General features: G+C 38.5%; 1 protein-coding gene across 4 annotated transcripts in view; it reads left to right on the top strand.

The window, feature by feature from the left end:
* LOC127643681 (dysferlin-like) overlaps positions 1-27,399 on the top strand; it is a 138,547-nt gene that overhangs the window by 25,192 nt on the left and 85,956 nt on the right. For all 4 annotated transcript variants that reach the window (XM_052126504.1, XM_052126512.1, XM_052126498.1 and 1 more), the window contains 25 exons: positions 268-396; positions 1,556-1,618; positions 1,723-1,773; positions 1,991-2,021; positions 2,179-2,294; positions 2,463-2,589; positions 5,820-5,923; positions 6,000-6,068; positions 6,148-6,191; positions 6,363-6,445; positions 7,588-7,703; positions 9,952-10,065; positions 10,190-10,367; positions 10,673-10,797; positions 10,987-11,093; positions 11,187-11,382; positions 12,367-12,513; positions 12,617-12,748; positions 12,924-13,090; positions 13,192-13,306; positions 13,504-13,609; positions 13,743-13,885; positions 16,233-16,406; positions 22,364-22,448; positions 22,549-22,626. In XM_052126504.1, coding sequence (XP_051982464.1) covers positions 268-396; positions 1,556-1,618; positions 1,723-1,773; positions 1,991-2,021; positions 2,179-2,294; positions 2,463-2,589; positions 5,820-5,923; positions 6,000-6,068; positions 6,148-6,191; positions 6,363-6,445; positions 7,588-7,703; positions 9,952-10,065; positions 10,190-10,367; positions 10,673-10,797; positions 10,987-11,093; positions 11,187-11,382; positions 12,367-12,513; positions 12,617-12,748; positions 12,924-13,090; positions 13,192-13,306; positions 13,504-13,609; positions 13,743-13,885; positions 16,233-16,406; positions 22,364-22,448; positions 22,549-22,626 — 2,800 coding nt within the window. The remainder of the gene's footprint in view (positions 1-267; positions 397-1,555; positions 1,619-1,722; positions 1,774-1,990; positions 2,022-2,178; positions 2,295-2,462; positions 2,590-5,819; positions 5,924-5,999; positions 6,069-6,147; positions 6,192-6,362; positions 6,446-7,587; positions 7,704-9,951; positions 10,066-10,189; positions 10,368-10,672; positions 10,798-10,986; positions 11,094-11,186; positions 11,383-12,366; positions 12,514-12,616; positions 12,749-12,923; positions 13,091-13,191; positions 13,307-13,503; positions 13,610-13,742; positions 13,886-16,232; positions 16,407-22,363; positions 22,449-22,548; positions 22,627-27,399) is intronic.

The following is a 27,399-nucleotide window of genomic DNA, read 5'->3' as shown; positions in this document are numbered from 1 at the left end:
AACCTTTTTATGGTCTAAATAACCTTTTGGCACTACAAAGATCCTTTTGTGGAATGGAAAGATCCCAAAGATGGTAAAGTTTCTTCATGGAACCATACACCCCGACAAAGAACCCTTGAAGAACCTTTATTTTTAAGAGTGTATGCTCTTTATTGAAAGATTACTTGTTATTGTATATATTATCTTATATTTCTTGTGCAATGCTGTTTTATTAAAAAGTATAGAAAATAAATTTTCTTTTAATTAATTTTCCTGTTATAATTGTAGGTACGGCTGCGCATCATTGAGGGAAGACAGCTCCCTGGTGTCAACATAAAACCTGTTGTCAAGGTTACAATTGGAGGCCAGACAAAGAGAACCCGCATCAAAAAGGGCAATAATCCATATTTTGATGAGGTGACTGTTCATGGGAGGCTTTTGTACCATTGTCTCAAGGAGCATAAGAATATTTGGCAACACTTTACACAAGGTTACATTTGTTAACATCAGATAACACAATAGTTAACAATCTAATAATGTAAAAATCATTTTACAGAATTTAATAATCTCAGTTTATGTTAGTTTCAATACATTTACAAAACATGTACATCTTCATTTTGATAAATTAACATTAACCAAGATTAATGTATGCTGTAATTCTTTTTTCATTGTTAGTTCATGAAACCTTAAAATTATAGTTCACCCAAAAATGTAAATTCTTTCATCATTTACTCCATCCCAGATGTGTATGACTTTTGTTCTTACGCTGAACACAAATTAAGATTCTTAGAAGAAAATCTCAGCTCTGTAGGTTCATACGTAATGCAAGTCAACTGTGTCTAAAACGTTGATGCTCAAAAAAGCAAATTAAGGCAGACTCCAGTGGTTAAATCCATATCGTTAGAAGGGATACGATATGTGTGGAAGTGTTGGTGAGAAACAGATCAATATTTCTGTTTTTTTTTTGTTTTGTTTTTACTATAAATCTCCACTTTCAAACAGCCCTCTGAAGCCGCTCTTCTCTCCTAAGAGTTATTCTTCTTTTGTTTTTGGGAATTCACATTCTTCATGCATATCACCTCCTACTGGGCAGGGAGGAGAATTTATAGGAAAAAAAAAGACTTAAATATTGATCTGTTTCTCACCCACACTTCCACACTTATCATATTGCTTCTGATGACATGGATTTAACCACTGGAGTCGTATGGATTACTTTTATGCTGCCTTAATATGCTTGTTGAAGCTTCAAAGTTTTGGACCCTGTTTAACTGCATTGTATGGACCTACAGAGCTGAGATATTCTTTTAAAAATAATTGTTTGTGTTCAGCAGAAGAAAGAAAGCCATAAACATCTGGGATAACATGAGGGTGAGTAAATAATGAGAGAATTTAACTTTTTGGGAGAACCATCCCTTTTACTAATGCTTACCAAAAGATAATTCCGTAAAATGGTGCTGAATATTTCAACTGCAACTGCTCAATAAATATGTTTCAACATAAATTTTTTTTGTTTGTTATTATCCTCACATGAACACATTTAATTTTAATAATAAATACATTTCTGTCTTTACCTCAGACTCTCTTTCTGAACTTCTTTGAGACACCCTCAGATCTTTTTGATGAACCGATCTTTATAACTGTAAGTTTTATTATTATCATCATTAGTAATGTTGTTGTTGATCTTTAATCCAGTCATAATGTATTTAATAATGCTGAAGTTATCTAGCCTTTGTCCATTCTAAGGTATCTGACTCCAAGTCACAACGCAAATATTCCGTTATTGGAGAATTCAAGGTAGATTTGCTCCCTCTTTCCTTATATTTCTTCCCTCTCTCTTTCTATATGCTAATCACGTTCATCATTTGGGTGGTTTCTTCTCATTTCCAATGATTTCCAGGATTTCTTTGTTTTTGTTTTCTTTTGGTTTTTACCCTTTTCAAGACACAAGTCTATATGATTTCATACTTTGCTAATAATAGTGCTGAATTTGTGTCTTTGTTTTCTCTCTCAGCTAGATGTTGGCATGGTGTATAATGAACACCGTAAGTACTTCGTAGTCATAATGTGATGTTGAAAGCCATTTTTTAAATACAGAAAAAGAGTACATTTTGGAACTCAAATAAGCCTCTACAAATAAGCCTCTACAAGTTTTATCATGCAATTATTAACATAATTGTTGTTTTCTATTCCTCTGAACAGGGCATGCCATTCTCAGGAAATGGTTGTTGCTGGCAGATACCAATGATCTGTCTGCAGGGGCCAGAGGTTATTTGAAGGTCAGCATGTTTGTGCTGGCAGCGGGTGATGAGCTTCCGGTGAGTTAGATATAGATTAATAACGTAGGTTATGATTCCACTGTTTCATTTTGAGCTAACAATTCTAGCACTGATTCAAGAGCATGTGATTAGTCCTGTAGCTACTTTTTAAACTTCAGTGGGACATTTCCTTAATTATCTTTCTTTTGTGCTTTGTATGTGTGTTAGATGGATAAGAAAGAAGGACAAGAAGAAAAGGAAGACATTGAGGGGAACCTGTTGAGACCAGCAGGTCTTACCCTGAGAGGAGCCACCTTTGCTCTCAGAATTTACAGGGCAGAAGACCTGCCTCAGAGTGAGTATAGCAATGGCCTCTGTTTGAATCAGGGTCAGAAATTAACGGGGGCTTGGCGAAATTTAAAATGTAGGAGCAAAACATGCCTCCATTATGAATTCCCATCTATTTTTATAATAGTTTATTCTTAGCCAAGTAATTTTTATTTGTATAGTGCCTTTCACTTCACACATCGTTTCAAAGCAGCTTTACAGAAGATCAGACATTAACAGACGATAAAACTGTAATGTCTATAAACTCTTAAGAGTCATCATTGTGTAGTTTGATAAAATAAGATACTGAATTGTGTTTAAATATAAGTAATTCAATAATAATTGCATTTATAACCCCAGTGAGCAAGCCGAAGGCGACTGTGGCAAGGAACACAAAACTCCATAAGATGTTGGTTGATGGGAGAAAAATAACCTTGGGAGAAACCAGACTCACTGTGGGGGCCAGTTCCCTTCTGACTAACATCATGAATATAATGCCAATATTACTTATGTATAGTTAAAATCATGGTTTCAAATTATTAAACTAAGTGTTAAGGGTCAGTGTTTAAACATCGATTTTGTATGAACTGTAAGATTGACCAATATCTTTGAAGTTCATCCTGGATTAAATGCAGAAGTTCACATAGATGCAATTGTCCTTGTTAGTTAGCTGATGAAGGGTTTTGTTGGCAATTGATAGTCTATGTATTCCATTTCAAGATTGAAGTCCATCATTAGACTGAGGTGATGCAGGCAGAGATCAGTGAGGTGCATCGCAGTTCAACCTGGCCGGTAAATTCGGTGAGGTCTATCCTAAGTCCAAGGTTCAGGCAATGGCATATGAAGAATCCCATGTCTTATGGTTAGAGTTGGCATCAATTCATCCTCTGAAGTCCATCGTAATAGACTGAAGTGATGTTTGGCTGGTACCAGCTGCTAATAGTTATCATCACACAGTGACACGTAGCAGTTGAGTCCAACATGAATCAGGAATAGAGCTGGATCCTGCCGGTTCTGGTGACCTCAGGATAGGAGTCCAGAGGTTGAGACAGGGAAAAAAATAAAATTATATTAGCATAAATACCATTCAATTTATTGCAGAGTTATAGATCATGATCAATGTTTCTGGTTCTGGCAGACCTAACTAAAGCAGCCTAATTGTGAGTTGGAGGATAAATTAGGTGTATTCCTGGCTACATCGATGAGTCTTTATTCTAGACTTAAAATGAGGGAGTGTGTCTGCATCTCGAACAGTGTTAGGGAGACTATTATATAGTTTAGGAGCCAAATATGAAAAGGATCTACCTCCTTTTGTGGATTTTGAAATTCAAGGAACTATTAACAGGCCAGAATTTTGTGATCGTAATGAAAGTGATGGAATATAGAATGGTAGAAGGTCACTTAAGACTGAGAGCCATTCAAAGCTTGTATGTAGTTACAGATTTTAATATGAAATGAAATGTAGGTAGCCTGTGTTCATGATAAAATAGGCTAATATGATCATATTTCTGATTCTCATCAGCACTCTGGCTGCTGCATTTGAACCAATTGAAGTTTATTTATATTTAGGCGACGGTGCAGCAGTTAGCACTGTCCCACAGCAAGAAGGTCGGGTTCAACCCTGGTTCCCCACCTTGTGGAGTTGCATGTTCTCCCGTTCGTGGGTTCTCCGGTACTGCCTCCCACCATCAAAGACATGCAGGCTAGGTAATTAATGTCTCCAAAAAAATTGCGTGGATGTGGAGGTGAGTGAGTGTAGTCTGTCTATGTATGGCTCTCATGGACTAGCACTGTCCAGGTGTCCCGCTGCCAATGTTAGCTGGGATAGCTCCCGCCCCTGTACACAGGATAAGCGGTTGACGATGGATGGATGGATGGATGGATGGATGAAGTTTATTTATTGATCTTGCTGGACATCCTCCCAGTATTGCATTACAATAATCTAGTCTTGACGTCATGGCATAGTCTTTCGGCATCAGCAACAGAGATCATATGTCGTAATTTAGCAATATTTCTGAGGTGGAAGAATGCTGTTCTACAAACATTGGTAATATGATTTTCAAAGGACAGATTGGTATCAAATATAACACCCAAGTTATTCGCTGTTGAAGATGATGTAACAGTACATCCATCGAGAGTCATATTATATTTTAGCGGCTTATTTTTAGTAATTTCTACTAGTAGTCCAATAATTATTATCTCTGTTTTGTCGAAATTGAGCAGAAGGACATTTCTGGCCATCCAATCTTTTATTTCATTGATACACTCTGCTAATTTTGAGAATTGTGAAATCTCATCAGGTTTTGAAGAAATATAAAGTTGGGTATCATCGGCATAACAGTGGAAACTTATTCCACGATTCCTGATAATATCTCCCAGGGGAAGCATATACAAGGAGAAAAGCAGAGGCCCCAAAACTGATCCCTGTGGCACTCCATACTTGACTTTTGTTTGGTTTGACAGTTCCTCATTTACATAGACATAGTGGTAGCAGTCTGCTAATTAGGACATAAACCATGCTAATGCAACTCCACAAATGCCAACATAATTCTCTAGGCTATTCAAGAGAATGTCGTGATCTGTCGTGCCGAATGCAGCACTAAGATCTAAAAGCACTAGAAGTGAAATGCAACAGCGATCAGTTGATAAGAGCAAGTCATTTGTAACTCTGACATGTGTAGTCTCTGTACTGAGAGGAGGCCAACATCTTGACTGAAATTGTTTATATATTTCTCTGTAGAAATGAACTTATTTGGGAGGATACTACATTTTCTGATAGTTTCGACATAAATGGGAGATTTGAAATCGGTCTATAATTAGTCAGTTCTCCAGGATCAAGTTGTGGCATCTAATAAGCAGTTTGATAACAACCATTTTACATTTTTTATGTTTCGCTAAGTTTTGTTAGCTCTTCATAACCTATGAAGTTGCATGTGAGGAAAATTATGAGGTGCTATGGCAGATGATTGAATAATTCCAATTTTATTCTGATTATTTAATTTCATATATTTTATCAGTAAAGTAATTCTTGAAATCATAAATCTTGTGCTGCTGTTGAGGCTTTATTCCTAAACAATTTAGCCAAAGTAATGAATAAACACCTAGCATTGTTGTGAGTATTTTCTATGAGTTTACTCAAATATGCTGACCTGGCAGCTTTTAGTGCCTATCCCTTTTTTCTGACCCTGGTGTGAATGTGTGTGTATATGCGTGTTTCTTTATTTTTGCAACTGATATTCCTTCATCATCTTTGTACAGTGGATGATGCTGTAATGGATGGCATGAAACAGTTCCTTGGTTTCGAGACCAACAGAAAGAACCTTGTGGATCCTTTGGTGGAGGTCAACTTTGCAGGGAAAACGGTACATGGAAGGTCATCATTAGATTCTGGATTTATTGGCTACTCAAGTGGTATTTAAATAATATTTATATCTCTAGATCTGTAGCAGGATTCTGGAGAAAAACCCCAACCCTCAGTGGAACCAGAGCCTCACTCTGCCCATCAGGGTAAAGATACCAATTCCACGGAGCAATCTGTCACGCAAATCATTCCTAATATCAATTAACAGTATATTTTTCTCTCCAGTTCCCATCCATGTGTGAAAAGATGAGGATACGCGTTTTAGATTGGTGAGTTACAGTTCAGTTTCATTTATTAATTTGCCATTATCTATGGTAAGTAGTTTCATCTTTGTAAATCAGTGTCTCTCTCTGATAAACAGTACTGTCACTGTAAATATGAATTTATCTATTTTTGAGGAAACTGTTTGTGCTATTTTACATGCATTTACATTCTCTCAGGGATCGCGCTAGCCACAATGATGTCATTGGCACTACTCACTTATGCATGTCCAAAATCTCAGCCCCTGGGGGGAACATTGAAGGTATGCTCTAACTTGTGCTTTTACTATCTGTGTTGAAATCCTGTTGTTACCTTGTAGTGGCCAATCAGGGGTTGTGGCCTAGAGGACTCAATGTCTTTACAGTTTTTGTTCTGTTTGTCCTAACCACTTTTTGTTTTGTTCTTCAGCTACGATGGTATGTTGGTTCAGCAAAGTGTCTTGGTGTTGGGTTGTATGTGACAAATCTGTTAAACTGACAAGCATTTCACCGGTTTCAATAATAAAAGCTAAAGCGAAGGCAAAAGACTACTTACAGTTGTTTACGTACTGATTTTATTCCTTGTTTTCAACCACTTCATCTTATCATTATGTCATCAATGAATTTGCTGTGAGATGACTCTTGGGTAATGTGGTGTGTTGTTGGTTGCTGTGTTATCGTTTGAATTAGAGACAGAAAAGACACTAACTTCTAACTACCATTTCATTGCTAACTTTAACATCCAAGCCTTTTTCAAGAGATTTCATTTGAAGTGTAGCTTTGTTGATAGTAATGTGGTTTCGTAGCATTTGAAGGAAAAACATAGTTGATTTGTTTTATGGTAGCTAACACTGATTGTGGATTTCTGGGCTGCATTTTTGGTGTGCACAACCAGCTCTATGCCTTGCGCAGACATGCGTCTTACTAAAGTTATGTGCATGAGGCAGGTGTACAATACAGCATTAGTTGCACTGCCTGCATCATTTATCTCCTTTATACATTTCATTGTGTCTCAAAGCCTTTATTTCGCTATGCACTCAGATGAGTTCCCTTCCAGGATCTCCAATAGCACCAGTATGCCAGCCTCTCTCTGTCTCTCAAATCTGTGTTCTGCACTTCCTGTACAGTAGATCACTCCTAAGCTTCAAATTTGGGCTTATGGTGGGCTTGTAGTGCTTGTTAGATGTGATAATTGCAGTGTGTAAGTAGCCTATAGCTTTTATTCCGCTGGTCTTCAGATATGACAATTTCCATGACTGAATGGTGTAATGATTTGTCACAGAATCTACATCATCAAGCAACATGGATATTTGTTTATATTTACATTAATATAATTTTGTATTAACTGTATATGTTTACTGATACAGATAGAAAGATGGATTGCAGTGTGTCTAATTCTTGCCTTCTTCCATTTTATGTCAATAAGTGGATGATAATATAGGCTTCCTGCCCACCTTTGGCCCATGCTTCGTTAATATGTATGGGAGCCCGCGAGAGTTCTCTGCCTTTTCAGATCCACATGAGGCCCTAAACTTTGGAAAGGTGAGATTCACTACATAGAAACAAAAAACACTATGCTACAAAACATAATTGTATGGCAATACAATGTACACTGCATAAAAACACAATGTGCAGTATTTGATATTTTGTCTATACTTCGAGTTGATTACAAACTCTAAGGGAAAGTTCACCCAAACCTTTTAATTCATTATCAACTCACCCTCATGTTGTTCCAAACCTGTATGACTTTATGTCTTCTGTGGACCACACAAGGAGATGTTGAGCAGTATGTCACATTAGCTGGTCTTTCCAGTGATTTCCAGTTGTAACCTTCATTAACATAATCTCCGGCCAGTAGGTAAAATATGGAGCACAAATTAGCATCTGCCAGTGGGAGGTAGTTTCACATCACTTGACCATCTGGATTCCCTGCTGAGTTAATGGGTACAGCAATGGGAAAAATGGATCCAACATGACTGAAAAAATAATTCTGTCGCTGGGATGGGCTCTTGTGTTCTCTTCAAGTTACCAATGAGCTTCTTCTTTTACTGAAGAACTGACAAGACATCAAGCTGATCTGACCATTTTCATTGCACTCAGCTGCTTATCATCACAAATAATGAATGTAACCCATAGTGATACTGTCATCGAGCATTTTCCACACTAAATGAAATCAGAAATCAGAAAATGGATGCACAACATTCTGTTTTATTGAAAGTAATTTCTCACTGAAAGTTGCATGGAAAAACACATTCTATGGCAAGACTTGAGGGGATAAAAACAAAATCACACCTTTCACGAGGTAAAATTACCCCATGAATCGCATCGCAAATCACTCTATTGTAATTTTTATGCTCATGCAGTACTCCATTTATTATTTTGGTGAGCTCCATGTGACAAGAAATCAGAGAGAGAGAGAGTTGCTGTGAGTTTGTATGTCTGTCACCCCTCCATTATTCTTAACCGGCAAGCGTGTCATACCTCTGACTGAAGAGAGCCAGATTTCAGCAAAACTTTCTTCATATGTGACATCTTCAGCCAAAATCTAATTGTTTCGAGTCTGCTAGTGTGATGACGGCTCCCATCTCTCTCTCTTTCTCCTTAGTTCCTCCCCACCCCTCCTTCTTAACCAATCTCAGACATCCAAACAGTTATGTACAGGTAAACCTTAGCTTCATATCAAAGTTTTCGATAGTTTTTTCATTGCAACATCAAATAACCATGTATATTCCTTTTACACATAATATACATAAAATAAAATATATAAAATAAATAAACAAATAAACAATCAATTAAGTTTACACTATAACATTTGAACAGGTCTACACTAATATTTTAGCAGGACTACAATTGTATATTTTCCCCTCACAATTAAAGTGAATGATGACATGGGCTGTCGTTCTGCCTAACATCTCCTTTTGTGTTTCACGGAGGACAAAAAACAAAGTCTTACAGGTTTGGAACAACATAAGGGAGAGTCAAACAAAATGAACAAAATGATGACAACCTTTTTCCTTTTTGAGTAGACTAATCGTTACATTCCTACCTATTTCAGAAGAGTATCAAAGCGATGCTAGGTGAGGGGCCTGGGTAGCTCATTGAGTAAAGACACTGACTACCACCCCTGGAGTCATGAGTTCAAATCCAGGGCATTCTGAGTGACTCCAGCTAGATCTCCTAAGCAACCAAATTGGCCCGGTTGCTAGGGAGTGTAGAGTCACATGGGGTAACTTCCTTGTGGTTGCTGTTTAGGGCAGTAGTGGCTCAGCAGTTAAAGCTCTGGGTTACTGACCAGAAGGTCAGGGGTTCAAGCCCCAAGACACCACTGTTGGGCCCTTGAGCAAGGCCCTTGAACCTATCTGCTCCAGGGGCACTGTATCATGGCTGATTCTGCACTCTGACCCCAGCTTAGCTGGGATATGTGAAAAATAAATAATTTCACCATGTATATGCAGAAATGTATGTATAATGTGTGACAATTGATACATTTTTTTTTTATGTGGTTCACTCTCGGTGGTGCACATGGTGAGTTGTGCATGGATGCCGTGGAGAATAGCGTGAAGTCTCCACACGTGCGATGTCTCCGCGGTAACACGTTCAACAAGCCACATGCTAAGATGTGTGGATTGATGGTCTCAGATGCGGAGGCAACTGAGATTTGTCCTCCGCCACCAAGATTTAGGGGAGTCACTACACCAACACGAGAACTTAGAGTGCTTTGGCAATTGGGCATTCCAAACTGGGGAGCAAAAAATAAAATGGTGCTGGTTGTGTGTGTTTTTTGATACAGGGAGAGGGTGTGGCTTATCGAGGGCGGGTGCTGTTGGAGCTCATTACGAAGCTGTCAGATCATGTGGAACAAAAAGTTGAAGACATTCACACTGATGACCTGCTGGTAGTGGAGGTGAGAAATCACATTTAATGCTACTGTGTGAAGACTGGTTCCAGCCTCAGACATGTGATCGTGTGACATGGGATGCATCATTCAATGAAACTGAATGTTCTTTCTGTTGTGTTTTGTCTTATAGAAATTTATGCGGAAGAGGAAATACTCTCTGTTTGCTGCCTTCTATTCCGCCACTCTTCTTCAGGATGTGGATGATGCAGTTCAGTTTGAAGTCAGTATTGGGAACTATGGAAACATGTTTGACAACACCTGTCTGCCTCTGGCCTCCACCACTCAGTTTAGCAGGGCTGTGTTTGATGGTGAGAAACCACCCCATGGCTCATACCTGAAGATATTTTTACAGAATGACAAATCTTTACAAATTCTGTACTGTGCTGTACTTTATTTGCCGTATCACTTTCTTTCCTCAATGGAACTCAAATGGAATAATTATAAAGAATGTTCACGCAGTAATTTACACTATAATTTTGAAATTAATAGATTTTTTAATCAATAAACTGACGTTGGCCAACAACATTTCTTTTTATATATTATCATTGGCCAGTATCTCATCAAGCTATGATTCTCAAGTGTTTAAAATCAGTTCCACTGTTTGCCAATATAGGCTGCCATTATTACTACCTGCCATGGGGAAATGTGAAACCTGTGGTGGTCTTGTCTTCAGAGTGGGAAGATATTGGTCCTCGCATAGAGGCTCTAAACATGCTGCTTAGCATAGTCGACCGGCTGGTGAGGAATTTTAATACATGCAAAGTAGCTATAAACTCTCTCTTTGAAAGAAAAATAGCTTCAGTAAACTTTTTTAAAACTCATCAATATATTATTATATTTATTATATTATTAAGAACTAGTTATAATTATATTTTCCTATTATATAAGTTATAATTTTATCACTTAAAATTTTGCTGTTCAAATTAGGAATCAAACCTGGAGAAGGTACAACTCGAGCTAAAAGCAAGAAGTGACCAACAGGAAGTGGAGCAGAGAGTTATCCAGCTGCTTGATGATGTCATAGCCGACTGCAGGTTGAAATATGCTCAGTTGTTTTGTGAAGGTATATCACAGACTATGACAGACTGATATGATTTCATTTATGTATGTGTGTGTATGTACTGTAGTGAGGAGCTCCCTGTGGTGGATAAATGGCCCTGTGTGACTCCGTTGGATAAAGCTCTGAGGAATCTACGCAAGATTAATATGGAGCAGATCATGCAGGCCGCAACGGCACTCAAGCATGGCCCAGAGACTGAGCTGAGTGCAGTGCTGGAGCAGGCTGACGACTGGGTCATAAGACTACGCCACCTTGCTGAGGAGGTAAAAGAGATACGTCAAAATGCTTTGACACATTTAGTCTGTGCAGGCGACACAAGTTTGAGACTGTATATCTTTAGCTCTTATGTGTTTGATACCATTTCTAAGTCTTCTCATTTATGTTTTCTCTATAACTATTTCAACGGTTAAAAAGTCATAAAGGAAATAAAAATAAAGAACATTATTTCATTTGTTTAAAGAGTTTCCGCAATATTGTTTTTTCTTTCTGCCTTTCTTTCTTTTGTTCTCTTTTTTCTGTCTTTCATAAAAAAAAATTCTGTCTTTCATTTGTTTTTCTTTTATTCGTTTGTTTGTTTGTTCTGTCTTCCTTTCATTTGTTTGTTTTTTCTTTCTTTTTGTCTTTCTTTCTTGTTTGTTCGCTTTTTCTGTCATTCTTTCGTTTGTTTGTTTTACTGTCTTTTGTTTGTTTATTTTTTCTTTCTTTTCTTTTTGTTCTCTTTTTCTGTCTTTCATTTGTTTTTCTTTCATTTGTTCTTTCTTTCTTTTTTCGTACATTCTTTCTTTCGTACATTTTTTTCTTTCTTTCCTTCAATTGTATGTTCTTTTTGTTTGTATCTTTCTTTCTTTCTTTCCTTCAATTGTATTTTCTTTTTTACTTTGTTTGTTTTTTCTCTCAATTGTACATTCTTTTTTGTTTGTTTCTTTTTTGTTTTTTGTATTCCTTTCATTTTTTCTTTCTTTCATTAATTTGTTCGTTTTTTTCTTTCATTTGTTCTTTCTTTCTTTTTGTCTTTCTGTCTTTCTTTCTTGTTTGTTCGCTTTTTCTGTAATTCTTTTGTTTTTTCTTTAATTTGATCTTTCTTTCTTTTTTCGTACATTCTTTCTTTCATGCATTTTTTTCTTTCATTCTTTCAATTGTACGTTCTTTTTTTGTTGGTTTGTTTGTTTGTTTGTTTGTTTGTTTCTTTCTTTCTTTCTTTCTTTCTTTCTTTCTTTCTTTCTTTCTTTCTTTCTTTCTTTCTTCAGCCCCAGAACAGCCTTCCAGATATAATAGTCTGGATGCTACAGGGGGACAGGAGAGTGGCCTACCACAGAATCCCAGCACACCAGGTTCTTTTCTCCCAGGGTTACTGCGGCAAGCATTGTTGCCAACTTCAGACGGTTTTCCTGAAGGTAAACACACTATTTGGAGGCAAAGCATAATGCCAGATGGAACTTTATTAAAATGGGTATTAATAAATACTCTCTCTATCTCTGTTTGTAATGTTGTATTTAGTATCCACAGGAAGATGGGAGAGACAGTAAGATCCCAGCTCAGCTCAGGGTAAAGATGTGGTTTGGACTGACTGCGGATGTCAAATTCTTCAACCAGTTTGCTGAGGGAAAACTATCTGTATTTGCAGAAATGGTGAGTGGGCAGTTTAATCACACAATTTTAAACATCCAGTTAAGTTTTTATTAAAATGTAATTTAATTTTCAATGAATTAATCGTAAATAATTGCAGGTTTTTGAGGTAAAAAGTAGCTTAAGTAGTTTATTTTTTTTTAGCTGCTGAGCGATTGTGAGTTATTATAATCCACAGTATGAGAACCAGACTAAATTGGCCCTTGTGGGAAACTGGGGTACGACTGGTCTGACATACCCCAAGTTCAGTGACGTGACTGGCAGGGTTAAACTGCCAAAGGAGAGCTTTAAACCCTCTCCAGGATGGAGCTGGGCAGGAGACTGGTACATCAGCCCAGAGAAAACGTAAATATAATCTCTTTTATTATTTCTTTTGGGTGTACTGTATAGATTTCAGAGTCAGCATAACACTTTTGGCTTGTAATTTTTACTCACATGATGCACAGATTGCTGTATGATTCTGATGCTGGTCATACAAGCTTTCTGGAGGAAGTCTTTGAAAATCAGATGCGGTTGCCAGGAGGACAGTGGATTGGCATGCCAGAGGGGTACACAGATGTGGTCAGTGTTCATGCTACAACACAACTGCCTTGGTTTTGGGCCACTGAAATACATTACATATATATATATATATATATATATATATATATATATATATAAAAGCCTTTTAAGGTGCAGTTAAATTTTGTTTTGGATGTAGAGTGGAGTAGCTTACAATGGCAAACTATTTTGTTCTTTATGAATCCACTTGGGGGCAGAATGGAGAAAAGGCAGTGCCTAAAGATGAGATTGAGTGTCCCCCTGGCTGGGTTTGGGAGGATATTGAGTGGAGCGAGGATCTAAAGCGTGCAGTTGATGATCATGGTATGTGTGTATGTGATGTCTGGTCTTTATTATTTTGAATAGAGAGGTGATTTACAAAAGCAGGGTGTCTCCACAATAAGTCAGCTTCATAAAACATTATTTTGATCCTCACTTGTATGTATCTTACCTTTAGGATGGGAATATGGCATAACCCTCCCCCCCGACCGCCGGCCAAAATCTTGGGTTCCATCCGAGAAGATGTACCACACCAACCGCCGCAGACGCTGGATTCGACTTCGCCGTAGAGATATGCAGAAAATGGAAGCGCTCAGAAAAGTACTTCATTATATTACATCAGTAATTAGCAAAGTTTTTGTTTTCAATTAAAGAAACTGCAAAGTCTTTGGCACACGTTGTATTGGGAGCAGGTTATAAAAAAGAGGACTCTTGGCTCAAGGCTCAGTTTGTTCCCTTCGAATTCGGGGGGGATTCTGGTGAAGCTTAGGGTGGTGTGACATAGAGAGCTCTGTGTAGTTTCAGGAGGTCTTCCCTTGTCCCTGAACGCATCTGCTGAGAGGCAGGCAGAGGATGTGAGGACACCTAATTAATCATGACATCTGAGAACAATCTAAAATCAATCCCACACCTCTAATCCACTTGGCAAGAAAACCCAGGTCCAACTGGAGAGGCTCACCACAAATATGCTTAATGTTCATCATCTGTGTGCAAGTGTGTATATGGGTATGTGTGTGTCTGTGTGACAGAGAGAAAAAGAGAGAGAGATAAAGAGTTTCAATCGGTGAATGCCCGGCTGGGAAAAAATCAAACAAACAATAAAACAGCTAAAATCAGTCTAAATTAGTCTTAGCTGGTTTAAACTGGTCTCCCAGCTTGGCCAAGCTAGTGCTGTTAGCTGATTCCATGCCCCAGGTTCTTCTTCGTTCTTTGTTCAGAGGTAAAAAGAAGTTCAAAACAGCTGAGCAACAACATACTGTCAACGAACATTCAGACTCCAGCCATGCTGCTGGGGGAGGCGTTTAGAGGAGCATTTAAATATGAGGAAGCACTAAATTACATGTAAAACCTTAACTAATGTGACATTAAACTGTGTTACAATGATTTCATGCCTCATTCTTTGAGTAGAACTCACGAGATCAGTAAAATATGCTGTTTTTTCAACAGTGATGATTTAACGTAATCTACTGTACAGGCAGTAGATGATGTGTAATTTGTATTGATTACAATATGAATTCATGACACTAATGCGCTAACAGGCTATACACGGCTATACACAGCTTTGATTTGTGCCAGTTACACTCTGTTATTGTAATTTATGATGACAAAGATACTAACGCAAAGATGGGTGTATAAAAATGAGTGTAAACAGGCAGAATACAGACAAAAGGATGATTATAGACATGTCCTAGTTTGGGCAGATGTGTGAATGCTTTCGGCTGCAGATGGCACATGAGTGAAGTTGCATATAAAACAAAAGAGTGAATGGTCACTTAAGAAAATTTTAGTAGATTTGATTCCTTTCGTAGACTATTTAAACAAAAAATTATTTTTGTAATATGTCTCTATGTGTACAATCGTACAGATTTAGATACATTTGCACCGGCTCACTAATTACTCTGTACACCAGTGTTTTCTTGTTGACTAATCTTAACAGATTGAGCAATGTAACTGGAATTAGCTGTTGCCGATGACATGGACCAGTGGCAGTGAGAAGGTGTTTAGCAGCCAGTATTTGCATTTTAGACTCTTCCAAATAGACAGCAAAGAAGTGTGTATGTGTTGGTTCTCTTTGAGAAACAAATTAATAGGCAGTATGAGTCTAAGAGAGAGTGCTACAAGGAGGGTTATGGTTTGGGTACAAAAGCAGGTTTATATTCTATTCCATTATTTACTTATTTCCACGTAGAGTGACCTCAAAAGGTATTTGGCCACATTTAAACATTTTTATATATATATATATATATATATATATATATATATATACGTATGTATGTCATTAGATAACAAAATATCAAACCAGGTGGCATCTGCAAACAAGTTTCATTTTGCGTTTCAACTTCACTTTTCTTATCTCAGCATATTTGCTATTAAAATTTGCCAGCTGGTCACAAGTTAATTTCCATTGAATGTCAGAAACTCTTGTAGTTCTCAATGGACTACTATGGACACTTCTTGTCTTCATTGTGTCTCTTATTTAAAACCTAATTTTTGTGATATGTATTCTTGAAAAGTGTTCTTTCTTTCAAAGAAAGTCCTGTTTGATATTTTGCTATCTAATCCAATGGCATTCATACATGTTTAAGAGTAGTTTAAGTGTCATTTATGTATACATAAGTAAATTATGTAATACTTACACAGGGGCCACTGTAAGAAACATTACTTGAATTATCCTCATGGTGGCACTCTTTAAACAGATTTAGAGACATGTCTGTCAACGTGTACCTCTCAAATGATCTATTCTGTTAAATAACTTTAATTCCTCAGTAAACTGTTCCTCACTTATCAAGAACCTCATGTTTTACATTTGTCATGTTATCACTGCTAATTTGACCTGTTGCTAGGACCATACCTGTACATGAGAAAATGTTAACCATTTACTACTATAACCAAAATGAATAATGTTAACTTTTGTTGTTTCTGTGAATTTGTGCCCATCCACCAACAGCAGCGTCCAGATGAGTCTGAGCGCGAGGGCTGGGAATATGCCTCATTATTTGGCTGGAAGTTTCATCTTAAGCAGAGGAAGACTGACTCCTTCCGTCGTCGACGCTGGAGATGTCGCATGGAGCCATTGGAAAAGACGGGGCCAGCGGCCATCTTTGCCTTGGAGTGTTCACTGGTAATGAAGGATGACTATTTGAAAAATGTGGGGCTGGAATTAGGGGTGAGTCTTGGAGAGAGAAAGATTAAAAAGAAATGGAAGGAAAGAAAAGTGGTCAGAGCGAGAACAAAACAAGGGTGAGATGCAATTTAAAGGCAAAGGCGAGAATGGGTGTGGAGGGAGCTTGGACAAATCAGAGGTGTAGAGCGAGACTGGGCAGGCAAAGTGGAACCAGCCTGGTAAAATAAGGGCATCATGGGAGATTATTTACTGGGAACCTGAAATGGAACAGTGAGTGTGAAAGGGGGAATATGTACAAAGGCCAGTTAGTATGCTTATTCTTTTACTCTTGTTCTGGTCCACTGGGTGCACTGTTACAGATCTATTCCTGGCCGCTTTGGCATGATTGTCATGTGGGCTTGTCTGGGTTGAGAATTGAGATTTGACTAGGGTCTGGAACTGATCTGTGGTGCGTATGAAAGGTCCATTACCTTCCAAAATTGAAGGTACCTGGGCACCTGAAAACCCTCATCCAGTGTGATTTTCTTTTTCTCTGCAGAGCAAAAAGTTTGATGGATATATTATGTGAAAATAGTGCTCTGTGCATGCAACAATGCTTTTTCTGAAAGTTTAGACAGACAGCCAGGCAGATTTTAACTATTAGTTAGCTTGTCAGATGGATAGCTAGATAAAAAGATAGATAGAAAGGTAATTAGATAGATATATCTGTTGCTCCCTATATGGCCATTCTATGCCTGTATTTAGTTGTCCACTACAAATAATGTAATTGTAATTCTTTTTTTATGAAATGGTGTTTAAACTTAGTAATGTACACTGGCAACCTACATTAACAGTATATATAGCTTCCCTCATTCCTGCTGATTTCTACTGTTTCTGTGGCTTCTTTGGTAGAGCACTGGCAAAGCCAAGGTCTTTGGTTCAATTTTCAGGGAACACACAGAGTTGTAAAATGTATACGTTGAATGTCTGTTAAAATGTATACGTTGAATTTACCCCAGCCCACAGGCATAACCGGCTGGGTCGGCACCTGCAGATGTTGGGCACAGACTGCTGGTTATGTGCTGGTTTACGGCTGGTCAGATGAGTTCTTGCAGAGGAATTGCTCTGCCTGAAACCCAAAACTACACTTCAGGGAAAGCTTTATCTAGAACCATCAAAAATATTAGAAGGGGAAATTTCAGAAAATTTTGGCAATGTCAATGTGACAGGGCGGAGGGCGGGGCCGGGTCGTGATTCTACACACCAGGTCCCTTATCAGGCTAATCAAGCCTCCGAGAGGGATAAAGGCAGACTGCAGACAGTGGTGCAACAGAGAGAGAGTATAAATAATACAATATAAATAATATTTAATAAACAAAAAGACACAAACACACACACATGACGGACAGCTTTCCGTAAATGCTGTCTCTCTGTGTGTAGAATCACGACCCGGCCCCGCCCTCTGCCCTGTCACAGTCAATAACAATTCAGTAACCACAGACAAGATACATAAATATACAGTATTAATATATATATATATATATATATATATATATATATATATATATATATATATATATATACACATACACAATTGGCCAAAAGCTTTGAAATACTTATTCATTGTTTATTTTATATATTATATTAATTTTTTTTTTTTTTTTTTTAGAATAATAGTAAAGTCATTAAAACTATGGAATGACATAAATGGAACTATGGGAATTATGTTGTGAATAAAACAAATCCAAAATAAATCAAAGCTGTGTTATATTTTAGCATGTTCAAAGTAGTCACCCTTTGTCTAGAATTTGCAAACATGAACTCTTGACATTTTCTCAACCAAATTCTTGAGGAATCACCCTGGGATGCTTTTTAAACCGTATTGAAGGAGTTCCTATCTATATTGGGCACTTTTTAAAACTTCTTGCTTTTAATAAAATGTTAGTTTTGTAATTAAATAAATTAATATGGTGGCACAATTATATTTTTGTCTACAAACCTAATTTCAAACGTTTAAGCATACACCTTTAGATAAAAAGATTTTTAAGATCATGAGAAACATTTCAGTCGTGTTTCAAAACTTTTGACCGCTAGTGTGTGTGTGTGTGTGTGTGTGTGTGTGTGTGTGTGTGTGTAGTGTGTATGTGTGTGTATATATATATATATGTATCTATATATATATATACACACATATACACTAGCGGTCAAAATATATACTCAGTGCATCCGGAAAGTTTTCAAAGCGCTTCACTTTTTCCACATTTTGTATGTTACAGCCTTATTCCAAAATGGATTAAATAAATTATTTTCCCCAAAATTCAACAAACAATACCCCATAATGACAATGTGAAAGAAGTTTGTTTGAAATCTTTGCAAATTTATTAAAAATAAAAAATGAAAAAAATCACATGTACATAAGTATTCACAGCCTTTGCCATGACACTCAAAATTGAGCTCAGGTGCATCCTGTTTCCACTGATCATCCTTGAGACGTTTCTACAACTTGATTGGAGTCCACCTGTGGTAAATTCAGTTGATTGGACATGATTTGGAAAGGCACACACCTGTCTATATAAGGTCCCACAGTTAACAGTGCATGTCAGAGCACAAACCGAGCCATGAAGTCCAAGGAATTGTCTGTAGACCTCTGAGACAGGATTGTATCGAGGCACAGATCTGGGGAAGGGTACAGAAACATTTCTGCAGCATTGAAGGTCCCAATGACCACAGTGGCTCCATCATCTGTAAATGGAAGAAGTTTGGAACCACCAGGACTCATCCTAGATCTGGCCACCCGGCCAAACCAAGAACCTGATGGTCACTTTGACAGAGCTCCAGTGTTTCTCTGTGGAAAGAGGAGAACCTTCCAGAAGAACAACCATCTCCGCAGCACTCCACCAATCAGGCCTGTATGGTCCAAATTCTCTGGTTTGATGAAACAAAGATTGAACTCTTTGGCCTGAATGGCAAGTGTCATGTCTGGAGGAAACCAGCCACTGCTCATCACCTGGCCAATACCATCCCTACAGTGAAGAATGGTGGTGGCATCATCATGCTGTGGGGATGTTTTTCAGCTGCAGGAACTGGGAGACTAGTCAGGATCGAGGGAAAGATGAATGCAGCAATGCACAGAGACATCCTTGATGAAAACCTGCTCCAGAGCGCTCTGGACCTCAGACTGGGGTGAAGGTTCATATTCCAACAGGACAACGACCCTAAGCACACAGCCATGATAACAAAGGAGAGGCTACGGAGTGGCCCAGCCAGAGCCCAGACTTGAACCCGATTGAACATCTCTGGAGAGATCTGAAAATGGCTGTACGCTCCCCATCCAACCTGATGGAGCTTGAGAGGTCGTGCAAAGAAGAATGGGAGAAACTGCCCAAAAATAGGTGTTCCAAGCTTGTAGCATCATACACAAAAAGACTTGAGGCTGTAATTGGTGCCAAAGGTGCTTCAACAAAGTATTGAGCAAAGACTGTGAATAATTATGTACATGTGATTTTTGTTTTTGTTTTTTATTTTTTAATAAATTTGCAAAGATTTCAAACAAACTTCTTTCACATTGTAATTATGGGGTATTGTTTGTAGAATTTTGAGGAAAATAATGAATTTAATCCATTTTGGAATAAGGCTGTAACATAACAAAATGTGGAAAAAGTGAAGCGCTGTGAATACTTTCCGGATGCACTGTATATACAGTGGGTACGGAAAGTATTCAGACCCCCTTAAATTTTTCACTCTTTGTTATATTGCAGCCATTTGCTAAAATAATTTAAGTTAATTTTTTTTCCTCATTATTGTACACACAGCACCCCATATTGACAGAAAAACACAGAATTGTTGCCATTTTTGCACATTTATTAAAAAAGAAAAACTGAAATATCACATGGTGCTAAGTATTCAGACCCTTTGCTGTGACACTCATATTTAACTCAGGTGCTGTCCATTTCTTCTGATCATCCTTGAGATGGTTCTACACCTTCAATTGAGTCCAGCTGTGTTTGATTATACTGATTGGACTTGATTAGGAAAGCCACACACCTGTCTATATAAGACCTTACAGCTCATGTCAGAGCAAATGAGAATCATGAGGTCAAAGGAACTGCCTGAAGAGCTCAGAGACAGAATTGTGGCAAGGCACAGATCTGGCCAAGGTTACAAAAAAATGTCTGCTGCCATTAAGGTTCATAAGAGCACAGTGGCCTCCATAATCCTTAAATGGAAGACGTTTGGGAAGACCAGAACCCTTCCTAGAGCTGGCCGTCCGGCCAAACTGAGCTATCGGGGAGAAGAGCCTTGGTGAGAGAGGTAAAGAAGAACCCAAAGATCACTGTGGCTGAGCTCCAGAGATGCAGTCGGGAGATGGGAGAAAGTTGTAGTAAGACAACCATCACTGCAGCCATCCACCAGCCTGGGCTTTATGGCAGAGTGGCCCGACAGAAGCCTCTCCTCAGTGCAAGACACAAGAAAGCCTGCATGGAGTTTGCTAAAAAACACCTGAAGGACTCCAAGATGGTGATAAATATGATTCTCTGGTCTGATGAGTCCAAGATAGAACTTTTTGGCCTTAATTCTAAGCGGTATGTGTGGAGAAAACCAGGCACTGCTCATCACCTGTCCAATACAGTCTCAACAGTGAAGCATGGTGGTGACAGCATCATGCTGTGGGGGTGTTTTTCAGCTGCAGGGACAGGACGACTGGTTGCAATCGAGGGAAAGCTGAATGCGGCCAAGTACAGGGATATTCTGGACAAAAACCTTCTCCAGAGTGCTCTGGACCTCAGACTGGGCCGAAGGTTCACCTTCCAACAAGACAATGACCCTAAGCACACCGCTAAAATAACGAAGGAGTGGCTTCACAACAACTCCGTGACTGTTTTTGAATGGCCCACCCAGAGCCCTGACTTAAACCCAATTGAGCATCTCTGGAGAGACCTGAAAATGGCTGTCCACCAACGTTTACCATCCAACCTGACAGAACTGGAGAGGATCTGCAAGGAGGAATGGCAGAGGATACCCAAATCCAGATGTGAAAAACTTGTTGCATCTTTCCCAAAAAGACTCATGGCTGTATTAGATCAAAAGGGTGCTTCTACTAAATACTGAACAAAGGGTCTGAATACTTAGGACCATGTGATATTTCAGTTTTTCTTTATTAATAAATGTGCAAAAATGTCAAAAATTCTGTGTTTTTCTGTCAATATGGGGTGCTGTGTGTACAATAATGAGGAAAGAAAAAAAATGAACTTAAATGATTTTAGCAAATGGCTGCAATATAACAAAGAGTGAAAAATCTAAGGGGGTCTGAATACTTTCCGTACCCACTGTATATATGTAATTTATCTTTACATTCATTTTCTTTTCCATAATTTTTCCCCAAGTAATGCAAAAGGGCACAAAATTGTGTATTTGGTTTGTCATTGTTAATTAAGCATGAAGGTTAAGATATCAGACTTCATTGTGCCTATAATAACCAAAACCAATTCAGTTGACCTAAATCACAATCCTACATTGTTGTTTTACTGTTGTTAAGGGCTGTCTGGAGGGCATGTTTTCTTTTAATTTTCCTTTTCCCCAAAACTATAAAGGGGTATTTGGTTATGTAAATAAACTGAGCCACAAATAAAATAGTAGTTTCAGCTTGGTTAGAAGACATCATCAGGCATTTTATTCAGAGAAGGTCAGGATTTTGAAATGTGTCAAGATGATATTCCAGTGTCTTGGGGTGGTGACACGTAATCGCTTCATGCCGGTGGTTTGTGGTGTGGATTCAGTTGCCTTTCCACAACTGACAGCAGAATCATCATTAACACATTCTTATTTGGTCGGAATATTGTGATATCTGATCCAAGATGAATGCTATGTCTTGTCCAAATGCCAAATGTGGGAGTCTTGTGTTTATGTATAACCAATGTAATGCATCTTTATTGGCAAAGCACATGTCTAAAAGTTTTTTTTATTTTTGTCAACAGAGCAGTGTTACTGATGAAAAAAATGATAAGTCGGTTACAACAACATTTGGTGTCAACCGCCCAACCATCTTCTGCTTCTTTGATAGTGAGTCAAACATGCTGTACTGTCACATCATTTAAAATAACAACAGATTTCAGTGATGATTCATGCTGCACTGCTGTTTGAATCTTTTGATGTACTTCAGGTGGGACCCTGTATCATTTGCGATGCTACTTGTATCAGGCCAGAGACCTACTGGCAATGGATAAGGACAGTTTCTCAGGTGAGGATGTGCCACCTTCAGTGTGAATAAATGTAGACAAATGAGTCAAACATAACTATTACAGACATTTAAAGAGTGCTATTTGAAAACAGTCAGGTTTTCCAAGGTCGGAAACGAAGAACTATAGAAAACATTGAAGCATGTTTGGCTTCTCACTTTTGGATGAAATCTGATCAAAGCTATGCATATTACAAGGAAATAAATTACCTAGTCATCCATTGTGTAAAGCAGCTGTCTTTGTTTTGGCAAAATACTTTTCTCAACTATACCAGTCTCACTCTATGGCCTTTCAACCCTTGACATGGATTCTGAGTAGCATACCCATCTGAACACTTGCCACTCTGGCAGTAGTGTGACTTTTATATACACGCCTAGAATCAGTAGAATGTGCCTTTCAAAACATTTACTACAATACCACATGGCATAAAGAATTTTGTGTCAGCCTTTTGATCAGTTAACATACAATTAGATACATATTTCTAGTTTCGAGTGTGCACAAGCACTCATATGATGAGACAAAATGAAGTCAATGGGTAGTCCTAATGTGAAGCAAATTGAGAGTGATTCCGTAACACGTCAGAATTATGGTTTTATGAATTTTAGTAAAAATAAATAAAGTTCAAAATTGTCTAGCATAATAAGGGCATTTAAAAAATAAATCAATTAAAAAAAATTCGCGAAAGTCTTTTGAGACATAATGATAGAAGAACTGTGACATTAAAGGGGGTGAAATATTGTGCCTGGCACGGATTGGGCCCAGGACCTTTGGGTCAAGTGCCACCCAGAGAGAAAGGAAACTAAGCAGATTTACAGCGGTGCCTCTGAGAGAAGACTTTGGCAGCAGAGATGAAAAAAAGTCATTTGTACAGAGAAGAGGAGGCAGACGCCAGAGTGAATCAAAGAATGATCACTGTGAAACATTGTATGTAATTGTTGTTGCTCAAGTCTGCCTTGTTGTTTTGAATCCAGCTTCACACAAGTAGGTTGTGGCAAATGGTAAAATACACTTTATTGTCTTCTCAGACAAAACAGGGTAGCCCTTTCTCACAGACATCCAAAACTCTGACAGAGGAAGGTAGGGGAACTTTGTTTTCATCTCTCCCTCATTTGTCAAATCAATCAGTTGCTCTTGGGCTGCTAGATCCAGATGAGTGCCAATCCCTGGTGCAAATGGGTTTCTAACAAAGTCCAGGTGGGTGTTGTTCAAATCTGGGAAATATTGTTTAAAATAGCCCTGGAGATGTGACAGGTGAGACTGGATTATGGGTGTGATGTTGTCAGCAGTGGAGGAGATGCACTCCTTGTTATAGAGAGGAAACATTTCTGTAACTCCCTCTTTCAGTTTGCTTTCCCACAGAGATAATGTTTGTGTGAAAGCGCGCACCTTATCTTGTGCGTTCAGTATGTGAACGTTGTGCCTTTGCATGCTCTGATTGAGGACACTGAGATGCTGGAAAAAAATCTGCCATGTATGACAACTTCAGTATCCATGAGCCATCTTCAAAACAGCTGGTAAGCTCTGATTTTTCACCAGAGAGAAACTTTCTCAGCTCTTTGCGCAGTGCATACACGTGACTTAACACAGCACCGTGGGAAAGCCAGCATACATCTGAGTGAAGCAGCAAGCTCGTATAATCAGCACCCATTTCTTTGCAGAGTAAACCGAATAGTCTGAGTTTCAAGGGGTGTGATTTTATATAGTTCACAGTTTTAACTACATCCCTCAGCACGTGATGCAAATCATCATCAATGCGTTTGGCCACAAGAGTCCCTGCTTTAACATACAGGTAAAACCAAACATAATGTAAGATTTGTCATATTTTCTAGTTTTTTGTTTAGCGTTCGCCAAGTCAGATTGACATGAACTGCTTGCAGGAGCGTGATTATTCAAAAATCTTTCCATCATTTTTAGATCATGTACTTAGCCGCTAATTGCTCCGTTCACCTTACTGTAAGTGCAAAACATAAATAGCGCAAGTATTTTGGGATAAACACGTTACAAGGAACCACACTTATACATCACGAAACTGTATGTTGATTTGGTTATTAACATCTTTAGGTTAAAAAATAAATTCTGTAAAAAATTATAATCTTACATATATATGTTTTTTTTCTGTCAAGATTTGCGGACCCCAGTATGAAAACCCCTAAGGCATGCTGAATATCATAGACTGCAAAAAAAGATGGACGACGTACCTTCGCTCTTTTCCTTTGGTGAGAACTGAAGCCGCCAGTGTCCCTATATGGTGCTGACATCTTGGGACTTGAGTCGCAGTTGCGATTTCGGGACCAGACCTGCGCAGTAGTGAGCAGGAAGTAAAGCCGCGAAATCAAGGCCCCGCCCTCACTCTCGCTGAATCAATCGCAAGGACACGCCCCTGCACTTTTGACTTTTGACAGTGTGAAATAATTAATTATAGAAATTTAGATAGTAAATTTAAAGCTCCAATCTCCTCAGTCCTCCGAAGATCCTGAAAAAAAGTCAGTTGGTGCTTCAGTGACTACTTCGCTCAGAGAACCTGTCAATCATGATGTCACAGCACCGTTTTTATAGCATCAAATAACTAACTAAAAACAAACTTATTTTGAAAACAAACACTTGAAATTACATCATCGTGATAGTTTCTGTAATTTACTGTAGTTTCTATCTTTTTTTCCATCAAAGTTATTTAATGATGCATCTATCTAAACTATATGGCCAAATGTTTGTGGATTCACATGTGCTTGTTGAACATCTTATTTTAAAACTTTAGGGATTAATCCCACTCTTTGCTGCCTTAACATCTTCCACTGTTCTGCATACCTGCCAACATGGGATTGTTTTGTGCTTCGTATGTGTTTCAGCACAATGTGTGTGTGTGTGTGTGTGTCAGTACCAGTCAGTTATATTATTCTTTTATATATATATATATATGAATATATATATTCAGTCGGTTTCATTTACTGTAGTTTCTATCTTTGGAAAAAAGATATATGAAGTGTAATTTAATTGTTTAGTTGGTCTCACGTCCTGTTGAATAACATGGGGAGGCGGGGTTTATGACCTATACTAGGACCAGTCACTGGGGGGCGATCGAGACGTTTTGGCTTCACTTTTGAGGGCTTGTGCGGCATACTTGCTGAATATTCGCAGATGTAAGGGACCGTCTGAAAACTCCACTCACTACGCTAAAACACAGGAGATGTCCATTCATTCAATTCAGTGCAAGTTAAAAAAAAAACGTAAAATACATTTTCACATTCAGATGTTCTTATAACTTCCCAGAGGACAGACAGACATACTAAAGGTGATATTATTACAATATGATCAATTATATAAGTACATTAATCAATTATTTTTGAAAATGATGTTTTCTCATTTTAAAGGCTGTGGTAACATCCCAGATGAAATATGAACTTACTACAGGTAAAGATATTACAGTATCATCAATTATATAAGTACTGTAATCAATTATTTTATAGAAAAATATAAAAAAAAAATATTTTAGTGATTAAGTAGTAAGTCCTTCTATCCTCTAAAATTGATTACTGAATGTGAAAATGTATTTTACAGTTTTTTGCATGTATAACTTGCATGTGAATTGCATGAATGAGTGGACATCTATGTTTTAGCGTAGTGAGTGGAGTTTTCAGACGGTCCCTTACATCTGCGAAACCGAATGGCGAACGTCAAACTTTACCGCGCTAAATCAGTGAGGCCAATGACATCCAGTGCAGGAGAGATGGAAGAGAAAGCAGGCAGCGTCACTGTCGCAGAATATTTAACATATGTTCAAAAGACTGCCAAACAGGGTACGGTTGTTATACTTGTAAGAAATTTGACAACATTGTTGTAAATATTTTCAGTGCATCAAAAAGCGTGCTCGTTAAGATACCAGCAGACAAGCTAATCCAGCACAAATTAGTGCATAAAAAGTCACCAAATTGAAGTATTTGAACCTCATAATTAAATCCAAAATGAGTGGAAAACCCCTTCCACTAGGCTGGCTACGGGCCTGAAAGTTGATAATGTATATTGTGAATTGTGTATAGTCAAGTGTAGTGTACTGTAGATATTACAAACCCTGCAGAATCTGTGCCAGCACATCTAATTTGTTTATTGGTTTTCCCTATTATAATAGCGTTGTCAGAGTTTTGAATAAATGTCTTTCTGCTACCAATAAATGTAGTTCCCTTTCGAGAGGTCTCTCCTATTGCGTAAGTAGCTTACGCTATGGGAAAACTCCGTTTCTCGAGAAATATTGAAGTCTTTATGTAAAACGCATTGCAGCTGCACAGCAGACAGTAATGAGCGAGGCAGCTCGGCCATTGGCTGTGCTGCGGCAACTGCTCGAACCAATGACGGGGCGACGCGCGCCTGGCGTTCGCGCGCTCAGAGCCCGCCGAAATTAGCATAGCAAGGCTATATTATGGGCACCCCGTCATGCGAGTTCCTTTAGATTTAATCTCCTTCAGCAAAGACCTTCTCTTCGCTGGATTCTCCAGATTGTTGGAGTCTTTCGCCCGCCGTCGAAAAGCCTACAGCAGGACCGCTAAGAGGACGCCGGCATCTTCAGCCGCCTTCGAAGCCTTCTGCTACGCCATCCGGCGCAACGCTATATCCTTTACTGCAAGCGCTCGCCCCTGCGGCGCTTTTGATTAGTAAAAGAGCAATTTTTTCAAGGCGTTGTTGCAAATGCCTTCAGCCTGCACCTCGTGCAGAGGCCCTCTTCCTGATGGGGATCGTCACATCATTTGCACTCGCTGCCTGGGACCGGACCACGCAGAAGCTGC

This window comes from Xyrauchen texanus, chromosome 1 (genome assembly GCF_025860055.1).
Source record: "Xyrauchen texanus isolate HMW12.3.18 chromosome 1, RBS_HiC_50CHRs, whole genome shotgun sequence".
Taxonomy (NCBI): domain Eukaryota; kingdom Metazoa; phylum Chordata; class Actinopteri; order Cypriniformes; family Catostomidae; genus Xyrauchen; species Xyrauchen texanus.
Note: the sequence above shows the minus strand (reverse complement) of the source record. Positions and strands in the feature narration are given on the sequence as shown.